At 58.5% G+C, this 20,883-nt stretch overlaps 1 protein-coding gene across 1 annotated transcript in view; it reads left to right on the forward strand.

The window, feature by feature from the left end:
- atg2a (autophagy related 2A) overlaps window positions 1–20,883 on the forward strand; it is a 176,604-nt gene that overhangs the window by 88,885 nt on the left and 66,836 nt on the right. Inside the window, exons 21-28 of the mRNA XM_070868291.1 lie at window positions 737–887; window positions 4,731–4,930; window positions 8,907–8,987; window positions 10,392–10,498; window positions 12,575–12,667; window positions 16,421–16,491; window positions 19,225–19,301; window positions 20,657–20,827. Of these exons, the coding sequence (XP_070724392.1) occupies window positions 737–887; window positions 4,731–4,930; window positions 8,907–8,987; window positions 10,392–10,498; window positions 12,575–12,667; window positions 16,421–16,491; window positions 19,225–19,301; window positions 20,657–20,827 (951 nt within the window). The remainder of the gene's footprint in view (window positions 1–736; window positions 888–4,730; window positions 4,931–8,906; window positions 8,988–10,391; window positions 10,499–12,574; window positions 12,668–16,420; window positions 16,492–19,224; window positions 19,302–20,656; window positions 20,828–20,883) is intronic.

Here is a 20,883-nt window from a genome sequence, read left to right on the forward strand (position 1 = left end):
ACTGAGGGAGCGCCGCACTGTTGGAGGGGCAGTACTGAGGGAGAGCCGCACTGTCGGAGGGGCAGTACTGAGGGAGTGCCGCACTGTCGGAGGGGCAGTACTGAGGGAGTGCTGCACTGTCGGAGGGGCAGTACTGAGGGAGCGCCGCACTGTTGGAGGGGCAGTACTGAGGGAGAGCCGCACTGTCGGAGGGGCAGTACTGAGGGAGTGCCGCACTGTCGGAGGGGCAGTACTGAGGGAGTGCCGCACTGTCGGAGGGGCAGTACTGAGGGAGAGCCGCACTGTCTGAGGTCTTTCAGATGAAGCGTTAATCCGAGGCCCCGCCTTCCCCCTCCGGTGGAAGGTAAAAGATCCCAGTGCACTATTTGAAGAAGAGAAGGGGAGTTCTCCCCGGTGCTCTGGGGCCAATATTGATCCCTCGATAAACTTCACTAAAACAAAACCGATTTACTGGTCATTCGTGTCATTTGAAGTCTGTGGGATCTTGCTGTTCCGATTGGCTGCTGTTTTGCTGCGATAAAAGCAGTGCCTGGCTTGCAAAGAGAATTCATTGTGTGAAAAACCCGGGAGATGTTTCGATGACCTGCAAAGCCGCTATTGTAAGTGCGAGGCTGCCCTTTCCGTTCCAGTTGCTAACCTCTAGTTTAGACGTTTTTGGTTCACGGCCGGCTGAAACGGCATTGGCGGCTTGCCTGCGGTCAGGCCCTGACGCCGGTCTGTTTGCTACCTTTCGCAGGGCGAGGCGGCCAAGCCGGTCAGCGGGCTTCACGGCGAGCTGGTCCTGGACGTCGAGAGCGGCACCATCTTCAGCGTGTCGCACTACAAGGGGCAGCCCGACCTGAGCTACCTCTGCATCGAGTCCGGCAAGGTAGCCCTCTACCAGAAAGGTACCGTCGCCAACGGGGGTCCTCGACGGGCACGGGGTGGGCAAGCCCGATCCTAAAACCAGTGTGCAGTCCTCGAGGGAAGCTGTATCGACACTGTAAGGAGGGAAAGACGTGCATTTCTATAGCCCCTTTTGCAACCACAGGACGTCCCAAAGCGCTTTGCAGCCAATGAAGTACTTTTTTTTTGGAGTGCAGTCACTGTTGTAATGTGGGAAACGCGGCAGTCATTTTGCGCACAGCAAGCTCCCACAAACCTCAATGTGATGATGAGCAGATCATCTGTTTTTGTTCTGTTGATTGAGGGATAAATATTGGCCCCAGGACACGGGATAACTCCCCTGCTCTTCTTCGAAATATTGCCATGGGATCTTTTACGTCCACCTGAGAGGGGCCTCGGTTTAACGTCTCATTCGAAAGACGGCACCTCCGACAGTGCGGCGCTCCCTCAGTACTGACCCTCCGACAGTGCGGCGTTCCCTCAGTACCGCCCCTCCGAGAGTGCGGCGCTCCCTCAGTACTGCCCCTCCGACAGTGCGGCACTCCCTCAGTACTGCCCTTCCGACAGTGCGGCCCTCCCTCAGTACTGCCTCTCCGACAGTGCGGCGCTCCCAAAGTACTGCCCCTCCAACAGTGCGGCGCTCCCTCAGTACTGCCCCTCCAACAGTGCGGCGCTCCCTCAGTACTGCCCCTCCGACAGTGCGGCGCTCCCTCAGCACTGCCCCTCCGACAGTGCGGCGCTCCCTCAGCACTGCCCCTCCGACAGTGCAGCGCTCCCTCAGTACTGCCCCTCCGACAGTGCGGCGCTCCCTCAGTACTGCCCCTCCGACAGTGCGGCGTTCCCTCAGCACTGCCCTGGAGTGTCAGCCTAGATTTATGTGCTCGAGTTCCTGGAGTGGGATTTGAACCCACAACCTTCTGACTCCGAGGCGACAGTGCTACCCACTGAGCCACGGCTGACACCTATCTATGGTTGATCTTCCCCAAGAGGTGCTCAGTTGGGCTCCGTGCCTCTGGACTAGTGGGCGGGGAGAGTGGAAATCGGTCAGAATTGCTGCTTCTGACCTCGGATTTAACCCCGGCTGGATTGAGCTATCTGGTCAATCCTTGTCTCTTCCCCCCTCCACCCCAGCCCAGTAAGCTCACCAGCTCAGCATAAACAGGCAGGAAAAGAAGCATCGTTTAGTTTTCAGCCATTCCTCAGATGTAGCTTCCCTCATCGATAAAAGTTAAGCTGCCGCTGCCCTGTGTGTTCACTGACTGGTTTTGTTTGAGGGCAACAGGGCCCACCCAAATATTGTCTCGACCCAGAACTGCACTGAGGAGGCCATTCAGTCCCTCGGGCCTGTCCCACCAATCTCTTTACCATTTAAAACGTCTTAATTAAGTTAACCTTCAATCTCCTGATCACCTGAACCAGTTCTGATTGCTATAGGGGTCAGCGGGGAATAGCCTCGGTTTTTTTTCAAAAATATACTTTATTCGTATAAAATTTTCACAATGCATTGGAATATAGTTCAGTACCTTACGCTCAGCAATTCCATACAATGCGTTTGGATGTTGACAGCAGTTCCATACAATGCACGAGCGTGCATTTCATTTCAAGGTACAGTTTAGTACAATCCGTAAATCACGTTACATGTAGTACTGTGCAAATAAGGGTATTACATGGAGCAGATGAGAACAGGTTTACATTACGTTCCAGGATACATTTCAATACCGATCACCAATCACGTTACATGTAGCACTATGCAGATGAAAGCAGTACACGGAAGGGATGAGAATACATTTAGATTACTTTACAAGTTACTAAACAGTGCAGAGACTTACATTATACATGGCACAACACAGATGTGTTTCAGTACATGGTGCTCTGTGTATACAAGCAGATTAACAAGTACAGCCCGAGGGGGGGCTGATTCCATCCCCTGTGTTTACCGTGGTGGCAGGCCCTTAAACTCTGGCTCTTCCTCATCTTGGCCTGCATTTTTTATCGGTGCGTGTCCTGCCTCTCCCAGGCTCTTGTACGCCTCTTGGTAACTGGGAGTGTCTGTATGGTGATGGATGGGGCATCACAGCTACATGAGACAGGCTAGGCAGACCGGTGGGTCTTTGCCAGTTTGTCATTTCCGCATGCTCTGATCTCAAGGGAACACAAGTCAAGCGGATGCCAACCTGTCCACCATTGTCAGCCGTGGCTCCGTGGGTAGCACTCGCAAGTCCCACTCTGAGTCAGAAGGTTGTGGGCTCAAAGTCCCACTCCAGAGACTTGAGCACAATAACCTAGGCCAACAATCCAGTGCCGTACTGAGGCGGGGGCTGCACTGGCGGAGGGGCCGTCTTTCGGGTGAGACATTAAATCGAGGCCCCCGTCTGTCCTCTCAGGTGGACGTAAAAGATCCCACGGCCACTATTTCGAAGAAGAGCAGGGGGAGTTCTCCCCGGTGTCCTGGGGCCAATATTTATCCTTCAATCAACATCACTAAAACAGAATATCTGGTCATTATCACATTGCTGTGAGTGGGAGCTTGCTGTGCGCAAGTTGCCTGCCGCGTTTCCTACATTACAACAGTGACTACACTCCAAAAGTACTTCATTGGATATAAAGCGCTTTGGGACGTCCGGTGATCAGAAAAGACGCTATATAAATGCAAGTCTGTCTTTATTAAATACCTCTGCCATCTTTTGATCTCATCATTCTTAAGAACATAAGACATAGGAGCAGGAGTTGGCCATTCGGCCCCTCGAGCCTGCTCCGCCATTCAATAAGATCATGGCTGATCTGATCATGGACTCAGCTCCACTTCCCCGCCCGCTCCCCATAACCCTTCACTCCCTTATCGCTCAAAAATCTGTCTATCTCCACCTTAAATATATTCAATGGCCCAGCCTCCACAGCTCTCTGGGGCAGAGAATTCCAGAGATTTACAACCCTCTGAGAGAAGAAATTCCTCCTCATCTCAGTTTTAAATGGGCGGTCCCTTATTCTGAAACTATGCCCCTAGTTCTAGATTCCCCCACGAGCGGAAACATCCTCTCTGCCTCTACCCCTCAGAATCTTATACGTTTCAATAAGATCACCTCTCATTCTTCTAAACTCCAATGAATACAGGCCCAACCTGCTCAACCTTTCCTCATACGACAACCCCTTCACCCTGATTCGGTGGTCTTCATGCCTTAATTTTCGCTGACCTGGTTTTGGGGTGGGACAGTCACAGGCCAGAGGGTCTTTACCTGTTCTATTCATTGGAGTTCAGAGAATGAGATTGATCTTATAGAAACATATAAAAGATTATGAGGGGGCTCGACAAGGTGGATGCAGAGAGGATGTTTCCACTGATGGGGGGAGACTAGAACTAGGGGCATGATCTTAGAATAAGGGGCTGCCCATTTAAAACTGAGATGAGGAGGAATTTCTTCTCTTTGAGGGTTGTAAATCTGTGGAATTCTCTGCCTCAGAGAGCTGTGGAGGCTGGGTCATTGAATAAATTTAAGACAGAGATAGACAGTTTTGTAACCGATAAGGGAGTCGAGGGTTATGGGGAGCGGGCGGGGAAGTGGAGCTGAGTCCATGATCGGATCAGCCATGATCTTGTTGAATGGCGGAGCAGGCTCGAGGGGCCGAATGGCCGACTCCTGCTCCTATTTCTTATGTTCTTATGTGTGTTAGTTGTAAGATGCTGGGCGTGCTCGGGGGGGGTGGGTGGGGGCTGTGTGTGGGTTTCAGCGCACCATTCCACCTCTCCGCCCCTCCACCCTGTGCGCCTGCTTATCCTGTCCTCCGCTCTCCGGGGCATTAATCTTTCTGCCCCTTTTCTCCTTCCCTCCCCCCTCGCCCCCAAACAGCCGACGTCGAGGATTACCCCCCGCCAGAGCGGCTGGAAGTTCCGAGCTTCACCGCCCCGCCCGGCCTGGCCCCGACCATCCTGTGCTCGGAGGAGGGGTTGCTCACCAAACCCTCGGCGCTGCCGGGACGGAGGGACAGGAGCACCCGCATGCTTTCCGCCGCGATCAAGGCCACACTGGATACCAAGAAGAGCGTCAAGGTATTTCTCCCGTCTCCCAAGACCTCGCCCAAGGGGCCGTTGTACCTGTGCGGGGGGGACTGGAGAAGCTGGGATTGATCTCCGAGCAGCGAAGGTTAAAGGGAGAGTTAATAGTGGCGCTCAAAATTATAAAGCGTTTCGATAGATTAAATAAGGAGAAATTCCTTCCATTGGCAGGAGGATCGGTGCAATGTATTTGCTTCATGGGTTCTTGGTTTAAGAAGGACAATCACACTACAGTATTACTACTACTAAGCAGTCCCTTGTGACGTAGAAACATAGAAAATAGGTGCAGGAGTAGGCCATTCGGCCCTTCGAGCCTGCACCACCATTCAATAAGATCATGGCTGATCATTCCCTCAGTACCCCATTCCTGCTTTCTCTCCATACCCCTTGATCCCTTTAGCCGTAAGGGCCACATCTAACTCCCTCTTGAATATATCTAACGAACTGGCCTCAACAACTTTCTGTGGTAGAGAATTCCACAGGTTCACCACTCTCTGAGTGAAGAAGTTTCTCCTCATCTCGGTCCTAAATGGCTTACCCCTTATCCTTAGACTGTGACCCCCTGGTTCTGGACTTCCCCAGCAACGGGAACATTCTTCCTGCATCTAACCTGTCCAGTCCCGTCAGAATTTTGTGTGTTTCTATGAGATCCCCTCTCATTCTTCTAAATTCCAGTCAATATAAGCCCAGTCGATCCAGTCTTTCTTCATATGTCAGTCCTGCCATCCTGGGAATCAGTCTGGTGAACCTTCGCTGCAAGAACGTCCTTCCTCAGATTAGGAGACCAAAACTGAATACAATATTCCAGGTGAGGCCTCACCAAGGCCCTGTACAACTGCAGTAAGACCTCCCTGCTCCTATACTCAAATCCTCTTGCTATGAAGGCCAACATGCCATTTGCTTTCTTCACCACCTGCTGTACCTGCATGCCAACTTTCAATGACTGATGCATCATGACACCCAGGTCTCGTTGCACCCCCCTTTTCCTAATCTGTCACCATTCAGATAATATTCTGCCTTCCTGTTTTTGCCCCCAAAATTGGATAACCTCACATTTATCCACATTATACTGCATCTGCCATGAATTTGCCCACTCACCTAACCTGTCCAAGTCACCCTGCAGCCTCTTAATATCCCCTCACAGCTCACACTGCCACCCAGCTTAGTGTCATCTGCAAACTTGGAGCTATTCCATTCAATTCCTTCGTCTAAATCATTGATGCATATTGTAAAGAGGTGGGTCCCAGCACTGAGCCCTGTGGTACTCCACTGGTCACTGCCTGCCATTCTGAAAAGGACCCGTTAATCCCGACTCTCTGCTTCCTGTCTGCCAACCAGTTCTCTATCCTCGTCACTACATTACCCCAATACCATGTGCTTTAATTTTGCACACCAATCTCTTGTGTGGGACCTTGTAAAAACTCTTTGAAAGTCCAAATACACCACATCCACTGGTTCCCCCTTGTCCGCTCTACCTGTTACATCCTAGTGACGAAGATGACGCTCTTCACATCCAAAACAAAAATGGGTTCACAGGTGTTGCAATGAGTTACATCCTGAAGGGTGGAAGATGCCTGTGGGTGGATTCTTTTAACGTGGGGTGACCGTTGCACACCAGCCACCACACGGTCTTGACAGAGCGAGGCCTTGGTCCAGTGGCGAGGATTGGCCAAGATGATTGGAAACCAAGCTCTGTTGCGCCGCTCCTGAGCTAGGGCCCCGCCAGTTCGTCCACCAGGCTCACAACCACCTGCCTCATCGTGGATCCTCCCGAATCCAACTGGCCGGGGTTTTATTGAGTCTTGTGACCATCACGTGACTGGCTAAGCCACTCCCAACTCAACAGCTCTACAACTATTTTAAATTGAAACGATAATCTAATGCCCCCTGATTAAAGAGGGGGGGGGTGGGGGGGGCACTAAAACCGACACATTAAACAAATTAAACTTTGGACAGTAAACTTAAATCAAATTAAAATTTGGTTGCCGGGGGTGATGATGCACTCCCGTCCCTCTGGCGCCCACCTCTCGCGGAAGGCCGCGAGCGTACCGGTGGACACCACGTGCTCAATCTCCAGGGTCACCCTGGCTCAGATGTACCCACGGAAGAGAGGCAGGCAGTCGGGCTGAAAGACCCCCTCGACCGGGGGGGAAAAAGTGTCAGTTCCCCAGCTGCCATGGTGGGATTTGAACTCAAGTCTTCAAATCATTAGTCTAGACTTCTGGATAACCAATCCAGTGACATAACCACGGGGATATTGTACCTCGACTGCTCTACAAACCTGTGAGCATACTCACAGGCGCATGCATTACACTCGGTAACCAGAGGAGAGCAATCATTTGAAAAGGAGGCGGGGGGGCGAATACAGCACAGGAGGAGGCCATTGGGCCCATCGAGCCTGTGCCGGCTCTGTGACAGAGCGATCCAATCAGTCCCACTCCCCCCTGCCCTTTCCCCACAGCCCGGCACATTTCTACCCTTCAGGTATTTATCCAATTCCCGTTTGAAAGTCAGTACTGAATCTGCTCCCACCGCCCTTTCAGGCAGCGCGTTCCCGATCGTAGCATCTCGCTGCATATAAAACAAATTCTTCTCGTTGTTACGATCTGAAATTGGAGAGCTGTGCTGTACAACTCTGCGATCTCCCCCCCTACGGGTACCGTGACGGAGCCTCGGAAGGCAGCAATTGCTGTCGCTGCGGTGCCTCGGTGAATATGACCCTTTCACACTCTGTCCACAGGAACAGAATCGCCCAGCGGCACAGTTCACACCTGGCCTGTGTCTGGGGGGAGAGTCGTGAGCCCTGTGCCAGTACAGTCGGGGGCTGCAGGCAATGTTCCCTTTAAGCTGCGCAGCCAGCTTTTCAATGTAGCAGCTACGCATGCGCGATGTTTTGAATGACCCGTGCAGCCCCTTAAAGGGGCCGGGCAGGGCCCACCAAAAATTACTGGGAACGTTGGCTGCAGGGACCCAGTCTGTGCTGTCAGGGGTCAGGGCTGTATCCACTCTGTGATGTTAGGGGGTCAGGGGTCGGGGTTGTACCCAGTCTGTGCTGTCGGGGGTCAGAGGTCGGAGCTGTACCCAGTCTGTGATGTTAGGGGGACAGGGGTCGGGGTTGTACCCAGCCTGTGCTATCTGGGGTCGGGGCTGTACCCAGTCTGTGCTGTCAGGGGCTGTACCCAGCCTTTGCTGTTAGGGGGTCGGGGTCGGGGTTGTATCCAGCCTGTGCTGTCGGGGGTCAGGGGTCGGGGCTGTACCCAGTCTGTGCTATCTGGGGTCGGGGCTGTACCCAGCCTGTGCTGTCAGGGGTCAGGGTTATACCTAGTCTTGTGATGTTAGGGGTCGGGGTTGTACCCAGTCTGTGCTGTCAGGGGTCAGGGGCTGTACCCAGCCTGTGCTGTTAGGGGGTCAGGGGTCGGGGTTGTATCCAGCCTGTGCTGTCAGGGGTCGGGGGCTGTACCCAGCCTGTGCTGTCAGGGGTCAGGGTTATACCTAGTCTTGTGATGTTAGGGGGTCGGGTTTGTAACCAGTCTGTGATGTTACAGGGTCGGGGCTGTACCCGGTCTGTGCTGTCGGGGGTCAGGGGTCGTGGCTGTACCCGGCCTGTGCTGTCAGGGGTCGGGGCTGTACCCAGTCTGTGCTGTTGGGGGTCAGGGGTCGTGGCTGTACCCAGCCTGTGCTGTCAGGGGTCATGGTTGTACCCAGTCTGTGCTGTCGGGGTTCAGAGGTCATGGCTGTACCCAGGCTGTGCTGTCAGGGGTCGTGGCTGTACCCAGCCTGTGCTGTCGGGTCGTGGCTGTACCCAGTCTGTGCTGTCGGGGGTCAGAGGTCATGGCTGTACCCAGGCTGTGCTGTCGGGGGTCAGGGGTCGTGGCTGTACCCAGCCTGTGCTGTCAGGGGCCGGGGCAGTACAGGTGCACTGGGGAGTCTTCGTCTTCTCCGCCTGACCTTTCTCTCCCTGTGTCCTCAGGAGTTCCTGGTTGCCCTGAGACTGCAAGGTGCGACACTGTGTCACCGCATGGCCCTGACCAACCAGAGCTGGCACGAGCAGGTAAGCGGCAACGAGATACGCACTCCTCACAGCTTCCACCCGGCAGAACACCGCCCACCCCCATTCCCCGCCCCCCGCGCGTCCCCCTCCGACTCCTCCCCAATAATGTTGGAGGAAGAACGTATCAAACAGGGAGACTGACCTGGAGAGTATTCCTCCCGCACCCCCAGGCTCCGTCTGATACATTTCACATCACTTTTCCAGCTTGGTGTTCCACCGTGAGCCCTGGTCCTTTCACCTCGTTTCTTCATTGAAAAAGTTTGGTGATCGGCAAAGGACCGGCACAGTTAGTTGCGGAATGATTTGTGGGCGATGTGTATTGTGGCCTGAAGTGAAGGAGTTAAAGGACCCAATGTGGAGCCCAGTGCTGTGACTGCACACTGCCCAGTGTCCTACCAGTGTCGCCTTGGCTCAGTGGGTACCCCTCTCTCTCTCTCTCTCTCTCTCTCTTGCCTCTGAGTCAGAAGGTCATTGGCTTGAGCCCCATAATCCAGGCCGATACTCCCAGTGCCAGTACTGAGGGAGCGCTGCACTGTCGGAGGGGCAGTACTGAGGGAGCGCCGCACTGTCGGAGGGGCAGTACTGAGGGAGCGCCGCACTGTCGGAGGGGCAGTACTGAGGGAGCGCCGCACTGTCGGAGGGGCAGTGCTGAGGGAGCACCACACTGTCGGAGGGACATTACTGAGGGAGCACCGCACTGTCAGAGGTGCTGTCTTTCGGAAGACACATTAAACCGAGGCCCCGTCTGCCCCCTCAGGTGGATGTTAAAGATCCCACGGCCACTATTGGAAGAGCGGGGAGTTCTCCCCGGTGTCCTGGCCCAATTATGTATCCCTCAAACAACATCACTGAAAGAGATGATCTGGGATTTGTCACATTGCTGTCTGTGGGAGCTTGCTGTGCCTACATCACAACAGTGGCTGCCGTCCCTGAATGAATTGGCTGTAAAGCTCCTTATGACATCCTGAGTATGTGCAATGTAAGATCATGGACCTGAGCACTTGGTACTGGACGAATGCGGGCCTTTTTAGGGAGGGGATTAGGTATCCAAGTGTGGTGTTACACTGCAGACATAGCAATGGGACGTGAAGCCCCTGTAGTGTGTGGGCAGACCGTTCCTATAGGCCTGACCCCGGGTGCTACAGCGGTCCGTGGTGGGCAGTGCACGGCCTGTCCTGACCCGGGAAATCCCTCTCCGCCCCGACCCTCCGAATCTCCAAATTCCAAGGGAGAAGCGGGTGCCTTTGGAGTTCTCTCGCTCGATGATAGACGTGCATAAAAGCGAAGGGAGGGCCCCTCAGACAAGACTCCCACCCTCCCGCAATCGATTATGCCGGGCAGTGTATCTCGGTGAAACCCGTCGGCCCACCGTTACTCACCCCTGTGCCGTTCCTTCTCTCGCAGCTCATGGATTTCTTCGATGTGATTGACGAGCCGATTCTGGGCTACGCCCCTCCCACCGTGATCACCGTTCTCCATACCCACCTCCTCAGCTGTGCCGTCGACTACAGGTAAATCCGTGGGAGCCCCGCCCGCAATGAAGGGCTCTCCGTCCCTCCCCCTCCCCCCCCACTCCGCGATGGCCTCTCCTTCCCCCTCTCTATCCCACAGTCCCTCTCTACCTCTCCCCGCTCTCTGTCTCTCCCTTTCTGCCCCTCTCTCGCACTGCCCCCCCCCTCTCGCACTGCCCCCCCCTCTCTCGCACTGCCCCCCCTCTCTCGCACTGCCCCCCCCTCTCTCGCACTGCCCCCCCTCTCTCGCACTGCCCCCCCCTCTCTCGCTCTGCCCCCCCTCTCTCGCACTGCCCCCCCTCTCTCGCACTGCCCCCCCCTCTCTCGCACTGCCCCCCCTCTCTCGCACTGCCCCCCCTCTCTCGCAGTGCCCCCCCTCTCTCGCTCTGCCCCCCCTCTCTCGCACTGCCCCCCTCTCTCGCTCTGCCCCCCCCTCTCTCGCACTGCCCCCCCCTCTCTCGCACTGCCCCCACTCTCTCGCTCTGCCCCCCCTCTCTCGCTCTGCCCCCACTCTCTCGCTCTGCCCCCACTCTCTCGCACTGCCCCCCTACTCTCTCGCACTGCCCCCCTCTCTCGCACTGCCCCCCTCTCTCGCTCTGCCCCCACTCTCTCGCACTGCCCCCCCTCTCTCGCTCTGCCCCCCCCTCTCGCACTGCCCCCCCCTCTCTCGCTCTGCCCCCCCCTCTCTCGCACTGCCCCCCCCTCTCTCGCACTGCCCCCCCTCTCTCGCACTGCCCCCCCTCTCTCGCACTGCCCCCCCCTCTCTCGCTCTGCCCCCCCTCTCTCGCAGTGCCCCCCCTCTCTCGCACTGCCCCCCCTCTCTCGCTCTGCCCCCACTCTCTCGCTCTGCCCCCCCTCTCTCGCTCTGCCCCCCCCTCTCTCGCTCTGCCCCCACTCTCTCGCTCTGCCCCCCTTCTCTCGCTCTGCCCCCCTCTCTCGCACTGCCCCCCCCCTCTCGCTCTGCCCCCCTTCTCTCGCACTGCCCCCCCTCTCTCGCTCTGCCCCCCTCTCTCGCACTGCCCCCCCTCTCTCGCTCGCCCCCCTCTCTCGCTCTGCCCCCCTCTCTCGCTCTGCCCCCCTCTCTCGCTCTGCCCCCCTCTCTCGCAGTGCCCCCCCTCTCTCGCACTGCCCCCCCTCTCTCGCACTGCCCCCCCTCTCTCGCACTGCCCCCCCTCTCTCGCACTGCCCCCCCCTCTCGCACTGCCCCCCCCTCTCTCGCTCTGCCCCCCCCTCGCACTGCCCCCCCTCTCTCGCACTGCCCCCCCTCTCTCGCATTGCCCCCCCTCTCTCGCACTGCCCCCCCCTCTCTCGCTCTGCCCCCCCTCTCTCGCACTGCCCCCCCTCTCTCGCTCTGCCCCCCTCTCTCGCACTGCCCCCCTCTCTCGCACTGCCCCCCTCTCTCGCACTGCCCCCCCTCTCTCGCACTGCCCCCCCTCTCTCGCACTGCCCCCCTCTCTCGCACTTCCCCCCCCTCTCTCGCTCTGCCCCCCCCTCTCTCGCTCTGCCCCCCCTCGCTCTCCCATTCCCTCCTCTTTCTACACCCCTGTCCCCAGTCTCTCTCTCTGCTCCTCCCCCGCCCCCCACACCACTGCATTATGCCAACAGGCGTTTAATATGAGCAAATTCTGTCCGAGCTAACAGTGTTGAACAGATTCCTGATTGTCGCAGCGGCAGTATAACTCTCCCCGACCTCTGTGTACAATTTGCTTTCGTTTGTGTTACGCATGCATGCTTGTATTGTTATATGAAGTCTGTATCACTGAATGTATCAGACCTTACCTGTACACCAGAGGGTGCTGCTGCTGGAGACCTAAGGGTCACCTGCACACTGCAGGTAACCCAGTATAAAAGGGAGCTCACAACTTGGTGTCCTCACTCAAGGAGCTGCAAATAAAGGACTACAGTCTACATAGTTTAAGTACCATACCCTGCCTCGTGGAGTCATTAACAAGATGCCTACATACATAATAGTTTGAGCACTCTGTTTTACATTCAGTCTAATTTCCAATAACCGATATCCCTCTTTGAACCCTGGGCCGCTCTGGCTGACGGCTGTGATTTGTTTGTGTGTTCTAGACCCCTTTACCTCCCAGTCCGGGTTTTAATCACCGCAGAAACCTTCACCCTGTCCAGCAACATCATCGTCGACACGGCCACCTTCCATCTCAGGTACAACACAACAATATAGTCCAACATCCCAAGCAGCTGCACAGGAGCGGTGTCAGACAAAATGGTCACCGAGTCACATCAGGAGATATGAGGACAGGTGACCAAAACTTGGTCAAAGAAGGTTTGAAAGAGCATCTTACCGGAGGTGGAGAGGTTTAGGGAGGGAGTTCCAGAGTTTGGGGCCCAGGCAGCTGAAGGCACGACCACCGATGGTGGAGCGATTATAATCAGGGATGCTCAAGAGGGCAGAATTAGAGGAGCGCTGACATCTCGGGGGTGGGGGGGGGGGGGGTTGTGGGGCTGTGGGGCTGGAGGAGATTACAGAGATAGGGAGGGGCGAGGGCCAGGGAGGGATTTGTAAACAAGGATGAGAATTTTGAAATCGAGGCGTTGCTTAACCGGGAGCCAATGCAGGTCAGTGAGCACAGGGGGTGATGGGTGAACGGGACTCGGTGCGAGTTAGGACACGGGGCAGTGAGCACAGGGGGTGATGGGTGAACGGGACTCGGTGTGAGTTAGGACACGGGGCAGCGAGCACAGGGTGTGATGGGTGAGCGGGACTCGGTGCGAGTTAGGACACGGGGCAGTGAGCACAGGGGGTGATGGGTGAGCGGGACTCGGTGCGAGTTAGGACACGGGGCAGCGAGCACAGGGTGTGATGGGTGAGCGGGACTCGGTGCGAGTTAGGACACGGGGCAGCGAGCACAGGGGGTGATGGGTGAGCGGGACTCGGTGCGAGTTAGGACACGGGGCAGCGAGCACAGGGGGTGATGGGTGAGCGGGACTCGGTGCGAGTTAGGACACGGGGCAGTGAGCACAGGGGGTGATGGGTGAGCGGGACTCGGTGCGAGTTAGGACACGGGGCAGCGAGCACAGTGGGTGATGGGTGAGCGGGACTTGGTGCGAGTTAGGACACAGGGCAGTGAGCACAGGGGGTGATGGGTGAGTGGGACTTGGTGCGAGTTAGGACACGGGGCAGTGAGCACAGGGGGTGATGGGTGAGTGGGACTTGGTGCGAGTTAGGACACGGGCAGTGAGTACAGGGGGTGATGGGTGAGTGGGACTTGGTGAGAGTTAGGACACGTGGCAGTGAGCACAGGGGGTGATGGGTGAGTGGGACTTGGTGCGAGTTAGGACACGGGGCAGTGAACACGGGGTGATGGGTGAGCGGGACTCGGTGCGAGTTAGGACACGGGGCAGTGAACACGGGGTGATGGGTGAGCGGGACTTGGTGCGAGTTAGGACACGGGGTAGTGAGTTTCGCCGCTGCTTGTCCTCATCTGTAGCTGTCTCGGTTGCCGGGCGAATTCCATTGTTTGGCTGGGGATGGGTGTCTGTGGAATCAGGAGCAGCAGAGAGAGAAAGACATATGGTAGGCAGTGGCGGGGGGGGGAGAGAGAGAGAGAGCGAGGGGTGGGCGGGAGAGAGAGAGAGAGAGAGGGAGGGGGAGAGGAGGGGAGGGAGATCGGGGAGAGAGAGAGAAGAGAGAGAGAGAGAGAGAGAGGGCGGGGGGAGAGAGATAGTGAGAGAGAGAGGGAGGGGGAGGGAGATCGGGGGAGAGAGAGAGAGAGCGAGGGCGGGGGGAGAGAGATAGTGAGAGAGAGAGGGAGGGAGAGGGGGAGGGAGATCGGGGGAGAGAGAGAGAGCGGGGGGGAGAGAGATAGTGAGAGAGAGAGGGGGGGGGTGCTGAGGGAGAGGGGGGGCGAGACGTGTTGGAGTGTGACTGGAGGGCAAGTCAGGGAGAGCGAGTGGGCAGTTCGTGTCTGTACAGAAACAAAGAGCTCCAGGTCAGGGGCCGAGGGGGCAGCTCCACCCAGAGCTGCAACCTTGTCCTTTCTCTTTCGAACGCTGTCACTGTATTCCCAGCACTTCCTGTTTTGAGTGCCGCCAAGGCTCCCATGTTGGAATCTGCTGATTGATATACAAGGCGAGCGGCTCCGTATCCCTCTGGCACTTTCACTATCGATCAGGGCTCCCAGCCGCTCGTGCTCACTTCCTCCTGTGGTTGCCCAGGGGGAGTTTTCCACCTGCCGTGCCACACAACCGCCACCAGGTGGAGCAGGAGGGCTGCGTGGGCACAGAGCTCGGGGAGGGGGGGAGATATTGGGGTCTCGGGAGGCTCCGACAGCTGGGGGTGCGCGCACATTGGCGCGAGGCTCTGCCCTCATGTCTCGCAGGGCCTCGCGTTGTTCGCGGAGCCTCCCGACTTTAGCTCCTGATTGTGTCAACAGGACGTCTATTTTTAATCACGGTATGGGTTCACTAGTACTATGCTCAAGCCACAAGCTGCATTTAAATAGCGCCTTTGCAGGGCGCTTTGCAGAGGCGTATCTGTCGGCTTGGCTCAGTGGGTGTCACTCTCTCGCCTCTGAGTCAGAAGGTCGTGGGGTCGAGTAGCACTGCAGAGACATGAGCCCCAAAATCCAGGTTGACGCTCCTGGTGCCAGTACTGAGGGAGCGCCGCACTGTCGGAGGGGCAGTACTGAGGGAGCGCCGCACTGTCGGAGGGGCAGTGCTGAGGGAGTGCCGCACTGTCGGAGGAGCAGTGCTGAGGGAGCGCCGCACTGTCGGAGGGGCAGTGCTGAGGGAGCGCCGCACTGTCGGAGGGGCAGTGCTGAGGGAGCGCCGCACTGTTGGAGGGGCAGTACTGAGGGAGCGCCGCACTGTCGGAGGGGCAGTGCTGAGGGAGCGCCGCACTGTTGGAGGGGCAGTGCTGAGGGAGTGCTGCACTGTCGGAGGGGCAGTGCTGAGGGAGCGCCGTGCTGAGGGAGCGCCGCACTGTCGGAGGGGCAGTGCTGAGGGAGCGCCGCACTGTCGGAGGGGCGGTGCTGAGGGAGCGCCGCACTGTCGGAGGGGCGGTGCTGAGGGAGCGCCGCACTGTCGGAGGGGCAGTGCTGAGGGAGCGCCGCACTGTCGGAGGGGCAGTACTGAGGGAGCGCCGCACTGTCGGAGGGGCGGTGCTGAGGGAGCGCCGCACTGTCGGAGGGGCAGTGCTGAGGGAGCGCCGCACTGTCGGAGGGGCAGTGCTGAGGGAGCGCCGCACTGTCGGAGGGGCAGTGCTGAGGGAGCGCCGCACTGTTGGAGGAGCAGTACTGAGGGAGCGCCGCACTGTTGGAGGAGCAGTGCTGAGGGAGCGCTGCAGTGTCGGAGGTGCTGTCTTTTGCATGAGACGTTAAACCGAGGCCCCGTCTCAAGTGGATCCCAGGATCACTATTGGAAGACAAACAGGTGGAGTTCTCCCCGGTGTCCTGGGGCCAATATTTATCCCACAACCAGCATCACTCAATTCTGTTTGTGGGACCTTGCTGTGCACACATTGACCGCCAAGCTTGTAGACTTTGAACATTAGTGGGAGAGTTAAAGAATGTTTTTAGGGGGAAACACTGAGGGCGAGTCAGCTGAAAGACTGTGCTGACAATGGTTTGTGGTTTAGGTGAGGGGGCGGGCGGGAGTCACTATTATTACGAGAATGCAGTTGGGCGAGGCCCGTGCAGTCGAATAGCTGGTCGGCACTCCAGCCTCGAACACGAAAACGGGGTGAGCTATGACCGCCAGCGCTGGTGTAGTCATACTCCAGGGCCAGGGGGGGAAGGCGGGGTGTGGGCGTGAGTGGGACTTGAGTCTGTCCTGCAGAGAGAGGTTTCGCAGCAGATGAACGGACAGAGTCTGCTCGGTGGTGCAGCACCTCGGGGTGTTTGTGCTGTGCAGCTTCCTGCTCACCCACGCCTTTTCCCCGCTCTGATCTCCCTGCAGGTTTATTTTGGACGATTCTGCAGTCTACTTGTGCGACAGGTGCAACTCCGAAACAGTGGACTTAAAGAAAGGTAACCCCCCCCACTCCCCTCTCTCTCACTCCCGCTCCCCTCTCTCTCACTCCCGCTCCCCTCTCTCTCACCCCCCCCACTCCCCTCTCTCTCACTCCCGCTCCCCTCTCTCTCACTCCCGCTCCCCTCTCTCTCACTCCCGCTCCCCTCTCTCTCACTCCCGCTCCGCTCTCTCTCAACCCCCGCTCCCCTCTCTCTCAACCCCCGCTCCCCTCTCTCTCACTCCCGCTCCCCTCTCTCTCACTCCCGCTCCCCTCTCTCTCACTCCCGCTCCCCTCTCTCTCACTCCCGCTCCCCTCTCTCTCACTCCCGCTCCCCTCTCTCTCACTCCCGCTCCCCTCTCTCTCACTCCCGCTCCCCTCTCTCTCACTCCCGCTCCCCTCTCTCTCACTCCCGCTCCCCTCTCTCTCACTCCCGCTCCCCTCTCTCACTCCCGCTCCCCTCTCTCTCACTCCCGCTCCCCTCTCTCTCACTCCCGCTCCCCTCTCTCTCACTCCCGCTCCCCTCTCTCTCACCCCCCCACTCCCCTCTCTCTCACTCCCGCTCCCCTCTCTCTCACTCCCGCTCCCCTCTCTCTCACTCCCGCTCCCCTCTCTCTCACTCCCGCTCCCCTCTCTCTCACTCCCGCTCCCCTCTCTCTCACTCCCGCTCCCCTCTCTCTCACCTCCCCGCTCCCCTCTCTCTCACCCCCCGCTCCCCTCTCTCTCACTCCCGCTCCGCTCTCTCTCACTCCCGCTCCCCTCTCTCTCACCCCCCGCTCCCCTCTCTCTCACCCCCCGCTCCCCTCTCTCTCACTCCCGCTCCCCTCTCTCTCACTCCCGCTCCCCTCTCTCTCACTCCCGCTCCCCTCTCTCTCACTCCCGCTCCCCTCTCTCTCACTCCCGCTCCCCTCTCTCTCACTCCCGCTCCCCTCTCTCTCACTCCCGCTCCCCTCTCTCTCACTCCCGCTCCCCTCTCTCTCACCCCCCCACTCCCCTCTCTCTCACTCCCGCTCCCCTCTCACTCCCGCTCCCCTCTCTCTCACTCTCGCTCCCCTCTCACTCCCGCTCCCCTCTCTCTCACTCCCGCTCCCCTCTCACTCCCGCTTCCCTCTCTCTCACTCTCGCTCCCCTCTCACTCCCGCTCCCCTCTCTCTCACTCTCGCTCCCCTCTCTCACCCCCGCTCCCCTCTCTTTCACCCCCCGCTCCCCTCTCTCTCACTCCCGCTCCCCTCTCTCTCACTCCCGCTCCCCTCTCTCTCACTCCCGCTCCCCTCTCTCTCACTCCCGCTCCCCTCTCTCTCACTCCCGCTCCCCTCTCTCTCACTCCCGCTCCACTCTCTCTCACTCCCGCTCCCCTCTCTCTCACTCCCGCTCCCCTCTCTCTCACTCCCGCTCCACTCTCTCTCACTCCCGCTCCCCTCTCTCTCACTCCCGCTCCCCTCTCTCTCACTCCCGCTCCCCTCTCTCTCACTCCCGCTCCCCTCTCTCTCACTCCCGCTCCCCTCTCTCTCACTCCCGCTCCCCTCTCTCTCACTCCCGCTCCCCTCTCTCTCACTCCCGCTCCCCTCTCTCTCACTCCCGCTCCCCTCTCTCACTCCCGCTCCCCTCTCTCTCACTCCCGCTCCCCTCTCTCTCACTCCCGCTCCCCTCTCTCTCACTCCCGCTCCCCTCTCTCTCACTCCCGCTCCCCTCTCTCTCACTCCCGCTCCCCTCTCTCTCACTCCCGCTCCCCTCTCTCTCACTCCCGCTCCCCTCTCTCTCACTCCCGCTCCCCTCTCTCTCACTCCCGCTCCCCTCTCTCTCACTCCCGCTCCCCTCTCTCTCACTCCCGCTCCCCTCTCTCTCACTCCCGCTCCCCTCTCTCTCACTCCCGCTCCCCTCTCTCTCACTCCCGCTCCCCTCTCTCCTCGCCCGCTTTCCTCCCTCTCTCCCCCCCTCTCTCCCCCCCTCTCTCCCCCCTCTCTCCCCCCCTCTCTCCCCCCCTCTCTCCCCCCCTCTCTCCCCCCCTCTCTCCCCCCCTCTCTCCCCCCCCTCTCTCCCCCCCTCTCTCCCCCCCTCTCTCCCCCTCTCTCTCCCCCCCTCTCTCCCCCCCTCTCTCCCCCCCTCTCTCCCCCCCCCTCTCTCCCCCCTCTCTCCCCCCCTCTCTCTCCCCCCCTCTCTCCCCCCTCTCTCTCCCCCCCTCTCTCCCCCCTCTCTCTCCCCCCCTCTCTCTCCCCCCCTCTCTCTCCCCCCCTCTCTCTCCCCCCCTCTCTCTCCCCCCCTCTCTCTCCCCCCCTCTCTCTCCCCCCCTCTCTTTCCCCCCCTCTCTTTCCCCCCCTCTCTTTCCCCCCATCTCTTCCCCCCCCTCTCTCCCCCACCCCTCTCCCCCCCACCCCTCTCTCTCCGCCCTCTCCTTTCCACCCCCCTCCCCCCCTCTCTTCCCACTCTCTCCCCCCACTCTCTCTCCTCCCACTCTCCCTCTCCCCCACCCTCTCCTCACCCTCTTCCCCCCCCTCTCTCACCCCCCTCTCTCCCCATCCGCTTCCCTCTCGCTCCCCGCCTCGCCTCACCCCTCCACAGCAGCCTGAACCACCTCAGAACACAGTCTTGTTGCAGATGTTGTGTTTGATGCTCGGATGGCTGGAGGAGGGGTTTGGGAGTGAAGTTTGTCTCCCAATCCCCCGCGTCGAGTCGTTGGCAATGTGCGCAGCGGCCGACCTTCGACCCGGCCCAGTGGCCGGGGGTAACACTGTGGTTTCTCTCCCCTGTGCAGATTACGTCTGCGTGCTGGATGTGGACCTGCTGGAGCTGGTGATCACCACGTGGAAAGGGGACTCGGGCGGAAAGCTGGTGAGATTGCCCACCATCGCGCGGGTGCAGGGTGCCCGCTGTGACATGAATGCCCCCTCTCTCTCCCCCCACCTCCCCCACCCTAACGGAACGGGATGCTTCCAAGTGTGCCCCACGGTCCTGCCCGTCTCTTCTCCAGGGTCCTTCCCCCTCCGTTGGCACACGGGTCCACCACGTCCGCTCTCTGCCCAAACCGGCAGCTCCTCTGCAGGCTCTTCGGCCATGGCGGCATCGCAGCTGATTGCAGTGCTGACCGCGCGCTTTCCAGCGGGTGTGGATGGCGTTCCTTGCTGATCCCCCACCTCCCCCTGCCCCCTTCCTGACAGCTCCGTACGGCACGGAGGCTCAGGAGACGCTCGGGTCCGTCTGTCCCAGCGGGCCGTGCTGTGACGCATTATGCCCTGAGCGGGAGCAACTATTGGACGGGATCGGAGGGGGTGGGTGGGTGCTCGGCTAATCCCAGCAGCAGTGCCCATCAGAGCTCCTGCTACTTGGTGTCAACCAGTATCAGAGCTTGCAGTGGCCCGGGACCAGCGTCTCCTGCTGGCAGATTGCCACACTGCCTGGCTGCTGGGAGCATAGACAGGAGATCATAAGACATAGGAGCAGGAGTCGACCATTCGGCCCCTCGAGCCTGCTCCGCCATTCAATACGATCATGGCTGATCTGATCATGGACTCAGCTCCACTTCCCCGCCCGCTCCCCATAACCCTCGACTCCCTTATCGCTCAAAAATCTGTCTGTCTCCATCTTAAATATATTCAATGACCCAGTCTCCACAGCTCTCTGGGACAGAGAATTCCACAGATTTACAACCCTCCGAGAGAAGAAATTCCTCCTCATCTCAGTTTTAAATGGGTGGCCCCTTATTCTAAGACTATGCCTAGTTCTAGATTCCCCCACGAGGGGAAACATCCTCTCTGCATCCACCCTGTCCAGCCCCCTCAGAATCTTATACCTTTCAATAAGATCACCTCTCATCCTTCTAAACTTCAATGAGTAGAGGCCCAACCTGCTCAACCTTTCCTCATAAGTCAACCCCCTCATCTCCGGAATCAACCGAGTGAACCTTCTCTGAACTGCCTCCAATGCAAGTATATCCTTCCTTAAATCGGAGACTAGAACTGTACGCAGTACTCCAGGTGTGGCCTCACCAATACCCTGTACAGTTGTAGCAGGACTTCCCTGCTTTTATACTCTATCTCCCTTGCAATAAAGGACAAGATACCATTGGCCTTCCTGATCACTTGCTGTACCTGCAGACTAACTTTTTGTGTTTCATGCACAAGGACCCCAGGTCCCTCTGTACTTGCCACCCCGAAGGGGCTCTGACGACCACGCTTGTCTCCCTCCAGACGCAGCCGCTGTTCGAGCTGCGCTGCTCCAACAACGTGGTGCACGTGCACACGTGTGCCGATTCCTGCGCCGCGCTGGTGAACCTGGTCCAGTACGTGGTGAACAGCGGTGATCTCCACCCTCCGCCCAAGCAGGACAGCCCGACTGAGATCGCCGGCCAGAAGCTGCAGGTAGCCACCCTTTCCTCCTTCCCCGCTCTGTGTCTCGCGGTTATTACACCTGGGTT

The sequence above is a fragment of the Pristiophorus japonicus genome, chromosome 27, assembly GCF_044704955.1.
Source record: "Pristiophorus japonicus isolate sPriJap1 chromosome 27, sPriJap1.hap1, whole genome shotgun sequence".
Lineage (NCBI taxonomy): Eukaryota > Metazoa > Chordata > Chondrichthyes > Pristiophoridae > Pristiophorus > Pristiophorus japonicus.